Raw genomic sequence first — 16,543 nt, forward strand, 5'->3', positions numbered from 1 at the left:
GGAAATCACCAGTCTCCTATGCTCGTATCAGTGCGTCCCTCGTGGTCGTTTGGGCCCAGCCATATGTCAGAGTAGCGCGAGGCATGCCCCCACAGTTTCTCACTGGACAGTAGGCCAGCGCTGGTGCGGGTATACGTGCTATGTAGGGCTGTCTCCGTACAAACACCTTAGCCCCTTCTCATTTGCCCAGCCCTCCCCAGGTCAGAATGATCGTGTAGCAGCCTACCGCCAGTACATGCGATCACAACTGGGAGAGCAGTACAGGAGTTTACACCATGTGTCAGCTGCAGTCTCAGATTGGTGCGCAGCCCGATTGCAAATGGCCGCCACCGTCGCAGGGGCACACTCGTCGGATCACAGCATCTCACATCCAGGAGCGGGCCCCAGATCTCTTCTCCCTCTACCCCGGGCAAACATCAGGCTTCAATACTTGTGATTTCGTGCTCGGCGGAGCGCGCTCCACCGGGGGCCGTCACCAGAGGAGAGTAGGCCGCACTTTAGCCCCGGCCTCGCGTAAATGCATGCCCCGGCGTCCCTTCTCGGGTCTCTCCTCACCCGTGCGCGTGTCCTCAGACGGGGGTCCGGCAAACCCACGGACGATTCTTGTGTAGATGAGGCACACCATCCGTCGCTGTCGCTCTTGTCCGCAGGTAGCAGACCCCAGGATCCGCTGCGTCGAGTCCACGATCCGGCTGCCTGCACGGCCTCCTAACTCAGTATGCGGCCTCGGAGGTGTCGGCACACTGCACCCCTTCCACTGTATTATGATCAGCACCGAGTGGTCAGACTCGACTGTACAGTCACACAACGCAGCCCCAGGTAGCCATCTACGATCTTTGAGTGAATAAAAGCAGGATTCTGGAGGCTCGAGTCCGGAGCTCTCCTAGCAAGCGACCGCCATGCTCGGCTGCTGGCCACGCCCCCGAATTACACTGAAATTATGAAAAGGTCACATATGGCAATTTAAAACCTTGGCAGCTATGCCCACAGGAGCCCCCGTTTTCCAGCCTCCAGGGGCCCCATCAGCGCTGTAGCACACACAGACAGCACTACACTCTCTCGCTGGCGTTGGTTGTACCAGTGAGTTGCCTCATAACAGTCCTACCTCATAAATTAAATGGTGCGTGCCGCATGCTGTGGGTGCAGGTGACCTGAGCTTCCAGGCCCAGAAACAAGGGTTATTGAATGCAACTGCCTCAAGGCCAGAGACCATTTGCATATTTACATATCTTTGTAAACTTGTTACAGAGGCTTAGTTTTTTTCTGGTTCCAGTACGCCCGGGCCCGCACTCTGCCTATTCCTTGCATTTGAAATTTACATTTACTGCTGTACTGCGAGAATGCATTTCATGAAAAGGAATATAAAGTAGGGTTGCCAAAAGAAAAATGCCAGCCATGTGTTTAAAGAGACTGGAAAGACCTTGTCTTGGCACTAAATAGGGTTATAAATAAAAAAGTATGTATTCATTTGTAATGTGACTTTTCTGTGTTTGTTCTCTTTAATTATCAGTCATAGATATCATCATTGAGGCAGCCCTAGAACACAATTAAAGTACATTCTATTTATATTTGCTGTTCGAAGTATGCACAGATAAGTGCTGAATATATGGCTTTAGGTGACTGCTTATTTTTGTCGATGGGGCAAAGTGGTAGGCAGTGGGAGGGGCCGCTGGGGGGGTGGAGCCCTCATTGTGCTATGCAGGGGGGCCCGCTCAAGTTTTGTTACACCACTGGCCATGGTAGCAAAAGTAAATGAAACAAAATTGCAGTTTAGTCTTAAGTGAATAAGGAAGACCATGCTCACTGTTCTAGGGTATTCCTGCTTTAATATTCATACTGAATCCCCATGTACAGAATCTCTTTAATTTAAAAGCGTTAAACATCTTGTTTATTTATTTACCTATTCATTTAAATGGTTTGTAGAACAGCGGCTTGTGGTGAAGCTAATTTGTGGTCCTGTTGCACAATGAAGTGTAGTTATGGAAAAGCCCTGAAAACCCCATCAGTGAAAGATGTGTGTCTTAAGTGGATGAAAAATGACTTTATGGTTTGTCAGATACAGACTTCCTCTGTCATTTTGTGTTCATTGATGGTTAAATGTTTAATGTGTGTACTGCAGGTATTTAGAAGGGATAAGTGAAGTTCAGCAATTAATGTTGAATGCTACGGTCGATATACATGAACCATGGAGGCCATCAGTGCTGCTGGGGTGGCAGATGGCAGATGTCTTTCTTCCGATTTTGCCCTATTGAAGAAAACTAAAATGTGATGGGTACATTACTTAACTCCTTGACTGCCTGAATGCTTGGGGTCTGGCCCCCAAGGTGCTGACACCTTGTCTGATGTTTGGGTATCTCATGCTTAAACCTTCATACCTTTTTCCACAAAAGGTATCCAAACTAGGGTAATGCCCTATTTTCCCACATGTTACTGAGTCTAAAGGTATCCAATGGTTGTGGATTCTTCTTAGGGGAACCGAGAAAATAGCCAAATATTAGGTTTTTGGGGAGAAATGGGGCATAAAATGCTTGTGCATTAAAACATGTTTTCTTTTGTGTTTATTTTTCACTAAACATGAATTCAACAAGAGGTTTGCAATGCTATCATCACAATCTTCACAGCTTGCAAGAACAAGCAGAGTAGTAAAAGAGAACAACTTTTGCCACAGGTTTTGCATTTTTCTAAATGGTAGTCAATTTTTCCTATTGTGTGTGGTTTTCATCTATTTCCGGTTATTAAAATAGGTGTGAAATCCTGAAAAGTAGACCAAATTCCAAATTTACCAAGGTTTATTTGTGTAGATCATTGTTAAACTCGGCATCATTTGGCGTGTTTCCCCAGACTTTTTGCTTTCTGACCTCCCGGTTTGGGCTCTGTTTTTGCTGGTGTAATGATTTTGTGCACTTTCCTCACTGCTGTCCAGTGGTAAAGTGCAAGTGCTCCTGTATCAAATGTGTTATGGATTGGTGTTTCCATAATTGGCCTATTTGATTTATGTGTCAGTGCCTAGTAAAATGCACTGCTAGTGCCAGGGCCTATAAATCAAATTCTGTTGGTGGGCTGCAGCACTGGATTGTGCCACCCACGTAAACAGCTCGTAAAGTGTAACTCTGGCGTGCCATTGCAGAGCATGCGCACAACCTGGGGCTGCCATGTCGCCTTGGCAAGTGCCCACACTTGCAAGTCCCTAACCCTTTCCTTTTCTACATGTGAGTCGCCCCTATGGTAGGCCCAAGGTACCCCCTTGGGCAGGGTGCATTGTATGTGAAAGGTAGGACATGCCCTGGTGTGTGTGGCATGTCCTGATAGTAAATTACAGCCTACTTTGTTTTTCACTATTGCAAGGCTAGCTGTTCCCCATAGGCCAGACTAGGCAGTTTGATTATTACATCCTATAATCCTAACTGACCCAGAGAACATGGTAGAAATTCGAGTTTAGTATGCCTCAGCTCAGAATGATAAAATGCATCTTTTAGTGAAGTTGGTTTTAACATTCTGGGTTTGAAAATACTACTTTTAGAAAGTAGGTATTTTCTTGTCTAACCATCCAAGCCTGCCTCTGCTAGGTTGTGTATTCCTTGTCTGGAGTTTGAGTGACAGGGGCTGGGGGATTCCAGGAGACAGGGTGAATCAGAACAGGGCTGAATAGTATGATCTACATGTAGATGGGTGGGAGGAGTTGCACCTGGGACATGAACAGGGCTGTGCATTCCCTCCACAGTGCTGGCTCCACCTCATGTGGTGCGCCTGATGTCCCTGGCCTACACTGTGAAAGGAAAGGAGGAGTCTTGTGAACAAAGTGCTCCAAGACGGACCAGAACTGGTTTGGACTAGGCAAAGGCCTCTCTGCATTCAGAGAACAGAGAGACATTGAGGATAAAAAGGGGGACTCAGTCCCCAGAACATTAGAACTCTTTTGGGATCAAGAAGAACTGCCAAGAATAAGAGGAGGTGAAGCTATGAGGAGGAACTACCACTTTGCTGTGTGCTTAGCTGTGTTTGCCTCCAGTGGCTGCCTCTGTCTTGGGCAGTGAAAGGACTGAACTTTCTGCAATCTACTTTTGTGAGTATCTCTAAGGGCTTGAGATAGAGCTTGCCCCCTGTTCAAGAAGTCTCAGGAAAAGCAAAGACTTTAAGCCCGACGCCGCCTACAACGCCGCTGCCGACTCCGTGTCCTGAAGGCACTGCAGAGGGCACCACCGCAACGCTGCACCACAACCCTGGTCTCACCGACGATGCCTGCTGACGCCGCCACTGAGCTGCTGCTCGCACCATGCCCTGTGGGCGCCGCACTCCGTACCGCCTCGCGACAATGCCTTGGTATCCCCGACGACGTTGCTCCACACCGGACTCAATGCCGCTGTTTGCACCGTGGTTCGAAGGCACTGCTCGTAAAGTTACATGATGCACCACCCTCATCCTGCACCGCAACCTTGGCCTGCTGGTGCCATTGACTCCAGTTCGTCAGCCGATGACAGCGCTTCAGCAACGACAATGACGCTGCTGCACCGCAACCTGCCAACACCATGACAAGCATCGCCTTCATCTCACACCGCGACCCTGGTCTCACTGACGACGCCATTCGAAGCCGCCACTGAGCCGCTGCACACACTGCGACCTGAGGGCACAGCACGCCGAACCGCTGCACTTTGCACTGCAGCACCCGATGCCTGCAGACGGCAGCGCTCCTGACTTCATCAGAGAGGAGTTCGATCTGCAGCGTGTGTGACTTCGAGAGCCCCAACGACCCCAGCACCGACCTCCAGAACCGACATCTAAGGATGCCGTGCTTTCGGCAGCTCAACAAGAGGTCATCGACGCCCTGCATTTCTGAAAGGTACTGTTTGCGGGTCTACCCAACACCTTAGCTGACCTGCAACGCCGCCGTCAGCCAGAACTGTTTGGATTTGTTTGTTCATATGATAGGGTAGCCCCAGACGGAGCTATCGAAATCAAGGAACTGTGTTTTCACCGTTTCTTTGCAAGTTAAAGATATCTTGCAATGCATCTATCTTGAAAGTACTGTATTGTGATATTTTATCGTATTTAGTCTTGTTTAAGTATATAAAAGTATTGACTATTTTTCTAAACCTGTGGGGTGTCCTTTTGTAGTTCTTACATTGTATTACTGTTGGTTATGTGCAAATGCTTTAAACACTGCCTCTAAGATAAGCCTGACTGCTCTTGCCAAGCTAACAAGGGGGTGAGCTGGGGTTAGTTTAGGAGTGTAACTTCCTTATAATGACTAGAGTGGTGGGTTCTGCCTGGCTTTGGTGCAAACCTTAGCCAACCAGAAATCCCATTTCTAACAATCATTCATGATTTTCCCAAAGAAACTAAATAATACATAATGTGATATATTAGGAAAAATAAAAACAACTGACAACGTTTTCATCTGTAATTTTTTGCTGATCTACACATGCAATAAGTGATAACATCCGTTGGATCCTTCTGGTTGTAAGGACATATAGGGGCCTATTATGATGGCGGTCGGAGGCTTTCCAACCGCCATCGTCGGTTCCAATTCCGACCCGCTAATCAAGATGCAGCCGGTTGGAATTGAAACTGGCCGGTTGTTGTGATCTTTTAAAAATGTACTGCATGTTCCCGTTACATTCTGTCTCCATGGTTGCGTTCTGTGAGACAGTTTTCCTCGGTGTAATTGCAGGCTGGCAGCAGGAGCTCATGTCTCTTCTATCAAACTAAATAAATACCTTTACACCTTACCTGACAGTGTCATCTTAACACTGGCGACGAGGGAAAACTTGCAGGGGACAAGTTACCACCAGCTCTCCCCATTCGCAAAGAACCCACGGTGGACCCACGGATGTCTTCACCTCATCATAGAGACCAGTGAAGCACTGTTGTCTTCTGTCTTCTGTCGGGGGAGCTTCTGCCGTGATTTCTTATGCTCCGTTTTTGATTTTGGCATTTTTTAGCTGTTTGCCAAGTTTCTCTGGTGAGTGGCTCGAGGTGTAGCTCGAGGAGTTCCTCATCTTGGCTTTGTCATTTTACATGTCATCACGCACGTTGAGATTACGTGCGTGTGGCCATTTTGTTATTGTTCCTTAGCAACAGCACACCAGAACTACAAGATACACGGAGACTCGTCAGAACCTCATCGAGGGGACATTTATCATACTCTGACTGATACTAACAACTCAGGTATGATTTGACTTTACAAGATATTGCTGCCTTGTTGCCTGTGCTACCAACACCAATTGGTTTGGTAACTATATTCCAATGGTTTTGTCTTTCAATTCTCTTTACCGGATTTATCATTATTGTCACACCTATATTAAATATCTTGGACTTGCAACTAACGAACTGTGCTCGTGCTCCCAAATAATTGTGTGACAATTCTGCCATCTAGTCACCTTTTTGGAAAGTACATCCCTATAACTACATGAACAGTATTTGTGATTTTCACACATTTCGATTTACCTTAATCTCTACTTTTCAATCTTTCCACTTGGAATCACAGTATTTACTCCAACTAGACTGCCATTTAGCAACATATTTGAAAAGTGCATTGCCAAAGTGTTTTATAATTATAATTCATTTTTTTAATTTTTACAGTATGTTACCTATTAACATTCCTGCACTATTCTTTTCACCGTACATATCGTAGTACATTCCTTTTGTCATGTCTTCAAGCAACATGAGTCAACCTCCTCCTTTCCTTTGTGAAAAAGGTGAACCACTTTTATACTGGAAGCGTTGGAAATTATTATTTGACTCTTATCTTGTTGCGATTGGTGGTGAAAAATTCTCAGCTGTCAGAAAACAAGCAATTCTACTCCATAACCTAGGGATTAAAGGACGCAATATTTATGAAAGCATTGACATAATTCCTATTGGTGATGGGAGTGGTGATGCTTCAGATGTGTTTGATATGTCCATGAAAATGTTGGAAAAGTATTTTGGACCTCGCCTTAACGTCGTTTTAGAGAGACATACATTTTTCATGGGAGCCCAATAACACAAGGAAAAAGTGGGCAACTATGTGGCATCACTCAAAACCCTTGCTCGCACTTGCGAATTTGGTGATTTAACGGATTCATTCATTCGTAATCAACTCGTTAGATGCAGAGTGCAAGAGAAACTTCTTTAAAAAAAAACCTCACTCAAAGAAGCTGTAGCTATTGTCGAAGGAATGGAAAATACGTCTGGTTGGGTCAAAGAAATGAAATCCCAAAAATCTACTCCTGATGACACTCCGACACCTAGCAGTATTCATGCAGTTACTCAAAAAGAATCTTGTTTTTGTCCTAGTCATCCTCATGAAACTGTTGAAAATGTGTCCAAAACTTTCTGTGATCCTAAACCAAAGACATTTTCAGACTCTTCAAAAATGAAATGTTACAGATGTGGTAGTAACAACCATTCTTCTAATTATCTTCAATGTTATGCTAGAAATACCACTTGCCTTAAATGTGGTATCAAGGGTCACTATGAAAGAGTATGCAAGTCTGGACGAAGGGTACGCGCTATCGATGTTACGCATGAGAATGTAGGCACTAATGTTTCTACCAAAACCACAATGTTCAGTGTAAGAAATGATGGTGCAGTAGATGCTGAACATATTCACATGCTAGAATGTGATGTGATAATTGGAGATAAATTGTTTGTTGTGTTAGCTGATTCGGGTTTCCCATTCCCTATTATTGGGAAACGAATTAGGGACAAGACTTTTCCTGATCTTGAACTGTTTCCTCCGGACATATATCCTGTGAGTTATGGAGGTTCACACATAGATGTTACAGGTTATGTCATTTTGATAATACATTTTAAAGGTAGAGAGACAATAGGGAACATTTATGTGGCTAAACGTGGTGACAACCTCCTAGGATGGAGGCACCAAAGAGACTATCTCTGAGTCGATTGCCATACTTGATGGTGCAAACGTTTTTAGCGTCTTAGATCTATCTTCAGCATATCATCAAGTTCCTCTCCATCCAGATTCCAAACACCTCACATCGTTCGTCACACCACTTGGGGCCTTTCGATTTCTCAGAATGCCATTCGGATTAGCATCTGCGGCTGCTTGTTTCCAACGAATAATGAAACTGGTTTTGAAAGATCTTCCCAATGTCATGTTTTTTCAGGATGACCTTTCAATATATGGCAAAGATGACCTTGAACACGATAAGGCCTTGAGAAGTACCCTTCTCAGACTAGCCGATAGTGGTCTAACGGTCAATCATAAGAAATATAAAAAAGGAGTGTCTTCTGTAACATACTTGGGGCATGTGATTTCAGGGGAAGGTATTCAACCAAAATTAGACTTAGCCAAAAGTATCGTTAATGCTCCTGCTCCAACCGACAAAGAGCAAGTTAGGTCCATTCTAGGGCTTGCAGAATTTTACTCGAAATTCATTCAAGGTTTTGCCTCCATTGTGGAACCTTTAAGAGTTTTACTGAGAAAGGGTGTACATTTTATTCGGTCCACTGAGTGTGCTTCTGCTTTCAATCTTGTCAAACAAACTATTGCTAAAATGATTCCAGAAAGAAAACTATTCTTACTACTGACGCAAGTCTGAGTGGTCTAGGGGCTGTACTTTCACAAGTGGAGTGTGGAGAGGAACAAATGTAGCATTTGCCTCCAGGGCATTAAAGAAACCAGGACAACCGTACTCTTGCATTGAGAGGGAAGCCCTAGCCATAGTGTGGGCCATCAAACACTTTAGATTTTACTTATGGGGCATTCCTTTTGTGGTTAGATCTGACCATCGGCCCTTAGTGCTAGTGTTCTCCTCTATAGAGAGTGAAAGACTTACTCTGAGATTAAAGTGGTGGAGTGAAGGTCTTGAAGAGTATAACTTTTCTGTGGAGTATCTTCCTGGCAAAGCCAATAAGGTGGCAGATTGCTTGTTGAGATTACCTGTTGAGTGCACTGAGAATTTGGTTGACAATGATACCTTCAATGTTGCTTGGGTTAAGGAGTCCACCATTCCTGAAAGTGAATGGGAGAGTTTCAGGTTGGAGGATCCTTTGCTTCCAATATTAACACATTTTGTTGTTGAAGGTTGGCCGGACAGCAAAAGTGTAGTTTCTGACCATCTTCCCTTTTGGTCAGTCAGGTGTGAACTTACTCTTTCTCATGGACAACTCATGCGGGGGGGAAGAGTAATTCCTCCTTGTGGAATTAGACCCAAGCTAATTAATATAGCTCATGAAGGACACCTGGGAAGGAGTCTTACGAGAAAGATATTGGTGGCCAAGAATGGATGGACAGGTTGAGAAAGTGGTTAAGGAGTGCATTGAGTGTAGTTCTTGTGATAAATCTTGGATTGTCAACAGTACCCCACTTTCTCCTGTTGATGTTCCCAAGGAACCATGGGTAAAACTAGGTTTAGATCTGATGCGTCCTTTTGAGCTATTAAGTCTTGGAGATAGATTTGTAATTCTGTTAGTGGATTATTCATCAAAATGGGTCTCTACCAGGTGTGTCAGTTCAGTGAACACAAGAACAGTTATTGATTTTCTTAAAGATGAGTTTGCTACTGAAGGAGTTCCTAAGTACATTGTCACTGACAATGGGCTTCAATTTGTTTTGCAGGAAATGCATGAATTGTTGAATGAATATGGCATAATACATCAGAGAACGGCTCTGTATTCGCCTCAAACCAATGGATTGGCTGAACGAATGTACAGAGTAGTCAAGGCATGTGTGCAAAGAGCTGTGGTATCGAGACTTCTTTTAAAAGGAATTTTGAGAGACACATGGTGGGCTCATCGTACTGCTGTTAATTGTGTTTTGCAAATGTCCCCATTTCAGATATTACGTGGCAGGGTTGTTTTTTCTAAACTCAATCCAAATTTGTTACCTCCGATTGATGGTGCCATTTTGAGTGAAGAAGAGGTGAGTGGTAAAATCAAGGAGTATCAATACTCGTATAAACAAAGGTTTGATGTTAAAAAATCCACCAGAACTGTATAATGGGAAATTGGAGAATGGGTTTGGGTCAAGAGACCAAGCTTGCTCAAGAAAGGTATCTCTGATTACATGGGACCTTTTGTAATGTTGCTGTATACAAGAATGTTGTCACTGTACATAATGGTGGTAAGTGGAGTATGTCTCGATTGGTGAAGTTTCAAGGTGATAAATCTATGTTTCCATCATGTCCAGATGTTTCACCTTCTTCTGATGCACTTCCCATTAGAGATTCTTCACCACAACCTCCTAGGACACGTCGCCTTACAAAAAGGTATGAGGATTATGAAATGTTCTAATTGTTTACCAAATACTTTACTCTTTTAATGTATGACTATATTTCAATTTACAATGCTTTGTAATGATTTTTGAAACTTGTTATGAATTATTTACATGGTTTCTTTTTTTTAATTTTGTTCTTGTCTATATTATTGTTTCCTCTGTAAGGGGGATGTGTTTTGATCCTTTAAAAATGTACTGCATGCGCCTGTTACATTCTGTCTCCATGGTTGCGTTCTGTGAGACAGTCTTCCTCGGTGTAACTGTGGGCTGGCAGCAGGAGCTGGTGTCTCCTCTATCAAACTGAATAAATACCTTTTTTTTTTTTAAATATCTTTTCCAGTCATCCCGCACCCTCTGCGACAATCTGCATCCACAGCCAACCCCATCCGCAGCAACCCGGGACCCACAGTGTAGGAGGGATGTAGGATCCTAAGCTGCACCAGTTGAAGCCGCATACGGACCGCTACCACCTGAGGGGAAGAGACAGCCTCCTGCCAATATTCCCCATCCAGGACCAAGCCATCAGCAACCCATTGGTCTCGAAGCTTGACTAAGGATCATCAGTGTGATTAATGAGCTTCTTGTAAACCAACGAAATCGCCTTACTAGGCAGGATCCCATCCAATAATCGATCCTCTAGCGGAGAGGCCACCGGGGGTATCACACCACGAGGAATCGCTGCCTCCAGCGCATGCTTGATTTGTGGTATAATAAATACCTTTAAACCTTACCTGACAGTGTCATATTAACACTGGTCATTCCGGCTGGCTTCCAATGGGCTCAATGAGCCCGTCGGCCAGTCGGAACTGGCTCGTAATCCCAAAGGGGTGGCCTTTCCCCCCTTGGTATTATGAAACACTGTTTCTGGCATGGTTTCCATGCCGGCCTGTCCGACATGGAAACCATGTCAGACAGCATTTTTGGGGGGCCCCGCAGAGCCCTCTTGTTTGTGCTGCCTCCGTTTGGGGGCCGAGGGGGCACCGATTGTGCCCCCGGCTAATCCCTGCACCCCATGGCAGGCACTTATGGCCGTAATGTATGCTCCCATAGGAAAATGTTGGTATCGGTCGCATGCTAATCAGGCGGGCGGGACTGCCGACCGATGTCAGTTGGTCCTGTTTACGAAACAGTGTCGGGTGGAAGCAATTCTGCCCGACATCGAAATCAGACCCATTGTGTTTCTTGGTTGTCTGAAAACACGTATACTCAGAGCCGCAAATTGAGTTGCAGCTTTTAATGATTTTTCATTGTTTACCTACCATGCAGCAATTCATCTAGTAAAATTGTAATAACGACGAATGATGGAAAATGGGTATGAAGGGAATCCATGTATTTTTACAGTGAGTGAAGGAATTCCTGTGTAAGATGGCTGCAACAACATGCCAACATCCCGAGTATGTTATTTTAAATGAAGGGATTTCCCTCTTAGAATAATGAATCTTTTCTGAGCCAGGGAATAGCGCACAAGGCACAGTGCTGCATTGAATACACTATCAGGAGCCATAGCTGGTGAAGGGGATCAATGGAGGAGGCCCCAAGTGAAGAGCACATATCAGACATGCTGTATTTCCCTTAGCCCTCCAGTGTCTGTCACACCAGTTTCTACAAGGTGCTGTAACACAAACTTTCTTCTGATAATCACTGCCGCAAAACTGTAAAACTAAGTAATTCTCCAGTAGACTTATATCCATGTGACAGATACTTGGAAGAAGGAACGGCTGAAAGGGGTGAACCAAAGTGACCAGTGCCTACAGGGTACTGGTCCAAAGACCATTTCCATGTATATGTTATGTTATGTTATGTTATGTTATGTTATATGGGACTTTTATAGCGCAACGGCTACTCCAAAGGAGTGTCCCGGCGCTTTATGCTCCAGACCTTAAGAGAGACTAGAGAACATAACATATGTGTTTGATGTTGTTGATCTGAACTTTGGCAGACAGCTAGAGCTTTTAGTAGCCAGACTTAAATAATACCCTACCTGGCTTGCTGTGCATTCGGGCTCATGGGTGAAACAAAATGTAACAAAAAGACTGAAAAGTTCTCAAGAAGTTGCAGCAAACGATGACATTAACATAAGGCTTTGCATTTCTTTAACACACTCAGATGTTACACTTGTATGTGTGGTAGTATTTATACAGACACAATGACTATGAGACCCTTATGGATTCTTATATAAACGAAAATTGAACTCCTTCAAACTCTGTTAGCTTATCAGAATATAAAGGAAGGACCACTCGTTTCCAAATGAAAGCAAAAAATACATATGGGCACATTTACAGACCAGTAGTGTTATGAATGTTTGTTTTTAAATAGCTCAGGAAAATTAGAGGTTTAAACGTATTACTGAATGCCAATGTATTTAAAAACATCCAATAGTGGATTTACTTCAGTTTAAACAAAATCTTTATTAGGTTTAGAGAACCTAAATCACATTTTAAGAAGCGATACTCACTGTTGTCACATTCTGGATAATCCAGCTTCCCTTTCACGCACTTTACTCTCATTACTTGATTTGGTTTCTTATAGAAACCTGGTTTACATGCAAACTCCGCCATGTTTCCATTTTTAATTTCTGCATTTTCATTCAAAGGGATAATGTTCTTTGGATCCATTTCTTGGGAGGATGGTGTGCACGATCCTGCAAACCAAAGCATCATGTCTACTCAGTTCAGTTTGTATACATTTTCGTTTATCATCCACTCATTATTTCAGCTCTTTAGAATAGCTAAGAATCTAGACTCACTGACAGAAACCACTTTTTAGGTTTTAGCAATAACCAGCTTTTGTTCTCTTTGGGCAGACCTATTGTTTCCAATCATTGCCAGCTTATAATGATGATTCTGGTGATTAATGCACCTGCCGGAGAGAGATTGGATTTGCAGTTTATAAATTCCAATCTTAATATAGCACAGTGAGCTATGAACTGTTAAAGAGCTGCATGTACACTGCAAATTATAGGTCAGAATGATATGATTGTTCTCCCTTCTTTCATTATACTAATGTTGCTAAAATTGGTTCAGTTGTATAGAAATCAATTCTTATTAGTAAAGACAACCCCCAAACCACAGTGTTACATTTTAATTCCTGAGTTTGTGCTACTCCAGACCAAGCACTCTCAAAATATACTGCGACCAGCATTGATGAAATGTGACTCATACACCCTGTAGTCCTCTTTGTCTTTTGTAACATTTCTTATACAATGATTTACACACATATGATTTACTGTCTCTGTACAAAGTGTGGGATGTAAAGCGCTCTCACACCCTACAATGGTATGAAGAACGCTATGAAAACTAAATAAATATGGTGGTTATGGAGACATGAGGGCTACTGTTGGAGGGTGGTTGTGATGGAATCCCTTGGAGGAGGTCGTCATTGGGGGGCGGCAATAAGAATTGTCGCACTGTACACCACAACCTCTATAGCCGGCCCTTTTTACATTACATAAAATATACCCAAAGAGTGCTTTGTATCAGCCCCTTCCTTATGATTGGATGGATTTGTTATCTGTCCATATCATCAGCTATTTATTCTATAACTTTTCTCCCTATTTTATGACCCCAGAGCATTTTGGTCTCACAGAGTTCTGACTGGATGAGTGTTACCCTTCCACTGCATGTTTGTGGTGAAGCTTAACTTCTAGGGTGCATTCCATTGGTGTGCATTTGTTTCTTTTCTCTCTCCCCATTTTTCTTCCCCCCCCCCCCTTCGTCCCATCCAGCCCCATGTGTTATTTATCTATTTCCTTGTTCAATTATTTTTACAAAAGCCCCACAGCTACACAATGCTTTCGGCTGCTTGTATCATTTTGAGAGGCTTCATGCACACTTTCTGCTTATTTTCCAATATTGTAATTTGCTCCTCTGACATGGCAATTAACCATGTTAGAAATGTAAATTGAAAATTGGCTGCCATGCATCCTTAGGAATGCAGACGTTTTCATGTACATGTGTCCAGGCCTCTTGATGTATGGTAACCAACGGGGAATATGTTGTCTTACAAAACGGATACACTATTACCCTAGAGTATAGGTAATGACTAGGTATGGGTGAGATTTTATTTGCACTGGCAATGTTCATGAAATATCCAAATTCTGTCGAATTCCTCAAAATATCATATTATGCTATTTTGTGTTAGTTTTATGAAGAGAGTGTGCACCTCCCATAAAAACATCTTTACCACACATGCCTTTACCACGCATCCCTTACCATGCAACGCCTTTACCACGCAAGTGTTTACCATGCATATGCCTTTCCCACACATATGTCTTTACAACAAAATGGTAACTATATATCAGGTAAGTGAACCCCCTAATATATATATATGTATATGTATATAGCAGGAGATTGTCGAAATCAAATGGGTTTACTGATAATAAATACACATTATGTGGACAAATAATGTCGCCGTAAAGTACTATGTTAGGAAAACTTTTGTTTCCAGTTATAAACTGTATTTATACTAAACCATTTAACTTTTTGGCGTAAAATGATGCAAACAGAAAAAAGCATTTAAGCCCTTATTATGCAAAAGTATGGTATGTTTTCCATGTTTATGAATGCACTGTCACTTTAAAAATGGAGGTGGTACACATCTTGTCATGGACCTTCATCCATATCCGAATTAAGCTCAGCCGCTGAGTCAGTCCCAGAGGACGTGGGGAGCAGCGTAACACAATAAAACTCACAATGGGTGAAGAATTGGAATATATAAGACGAAGTAGGAGGGAGACTCTTCGTCCTAGAAATCAACCGGCAAAAATCGACACACCAGGAGAAGGAGGGAAAGAAGGAGGGCCGCAAAAAACCATCAGGAGCAAACAAGGAGGGTGAGGTCGGGGGTTTTGGAAGAACAAATAAGCCAAATGAAGGAGAAGCCCCATAATAGCTCACAAAATGGCAATACTATTATTAACATGGCAAAAATAGACTTGTCTGCTGCAGAAACCCAACTCCTTTCTTTGGGACTTTCATACTGCCCAGAACCTAATTTTGAATACACTCAGACCAGGGCGGGTGTCTATCAATACATTCAGAAGCTTAAACTCCAAAAATTCCACATACTACAAACACAAGCAAATGTGGAAGTGAGTCAATTCCCTAAAGGGTCAGACACTCCTAGACTGGCAGCAGGGGACTATAGCCTTTTGTCAGATCTTCAATCGCTGGACAATCTAACCTCACCATCCCAGGTTTCCAATCCTGCTGAGGGATGAGGGAATAACATGGAAGGAATCCCACAAAGAGACAAGCAGGAGAGGACAGCAATGGGCAATAGGAAACCAGAAACCGCATTTAAAAATAAGTCAATATTTACTCCTATAACAGCTAAAGATTCAATAGATGTCTACAACGAAATAATAGTGGAACAAGTAAAGAAACTGAATGTGGTAACTAACATGACGAAAAGAAAATTCACCAATCAGGAAAGAAGATATGATCAACTAATGGACAAATTAAAGAAGGAAAACAACATTGTGATTAGAAACTCCGACAAGGGGGTGAACATAGTACTTTGGCCTCTTTCTGATTATATGGTAGAAGCATACAGCCAATTGAATGATAAAGAATGCTATCATATGAGTTCCCCCATCAAATATAAAGCTATGCAGGACCGGCTACACAAGAAACTGCTGGTTTGGAGGAGTTTAGGTCTCTTAAGTATAGATGAACTGATTTTTTTTTTAAAAAGAGCATCCGAAAATACCTATCATATACTTCATACCAAAGATTCATAAAAACAAGGCCAAGCCGCCTGGAAGGCAAATTATAGCAGGCTGCGACCCTTGACCCTTCCAGGTAGGTCGCTCCCCCTCCGCACAGCACCGCCTGTGCCCGTTTTCTCCCTCGCTGGCCCCGTGTCTCTCTGCCCGGTTTCCCTTCTGCTCCCCTCGCTGCCCCCGTGTCTCTCTGCCCGGTCTTTGCTTCTGCTCCCCTCGCGGCCCCATGTCTCTCTGCCCGTTTTTGCCTTTCGTTGCTTCGCTACCCCTGCATTTCTTGTGACCTTTTACCCTCTGTGCCACTCGTTACCCCCATTTTCTGTGACCTTTTTGCTCTTCTTGTGATCTTTTTGCCCTTCTTGTGACCTTTTTTCCTTCTGTGCCACTCGTTTCCGCCTGTATTCTTGTGACCTTTTTGTGACCTTTCTGCCCTCTGTGCCACTCGTTTCCTTCTCAATTGTTGTGCCCTTTTGCCTTCTGGTTCCTTCGTAGCCCCACACCGCCTCCGCCACTGCGCCCCCTGCAGCTCCGCCCCCCTGACTGGCTGTTCACTGCCCCATCCTCCCAGCTGCTCCTCACTCCCACCTCCCCACACATGCCGG

At 43.6% G+C, this 16,543-nt stretch overlaps 1 protein-coding gene across 2 annotated transcripts in view; it reads right to left on the reverse strand.

Moving 5' to 3' along the window:
- The window catches only part of LOC144755218 (complement factor H-like), a 1,175,739-nt gene that overhangs the window by 419,904 nt on the left and 739,292 nt on the right, over nt 1–16,543 (reverse strand). For both annotated transcript variants that reach the window (XM_078643916.1, XM_078643925.1), the window contains exon 19: nt 12,675–12,860. In XM_078643916.1, coding sequence (XP_078500042.1) covers nt 12,675–12,860 — 186 coding nt within the window. The remainder of the gene's footprint in view (nt 1–12,674; nt 12,861–16,543) is intronic.

This window comes from Lissotriton helveticus, chromosome 1_1 (assembly GCF_964261635.1).
Source record: "Lissotriton helveticus chromosome 1_1, aLisHel1.1, whole genome shotgun sequence".
Classification (NCBI taxonomy): Eukaryota; Metazoa; Chordata; class Amphibia; order Caudata; family Salamandridae; genus Lissotriton; species Lissotriton helveticus.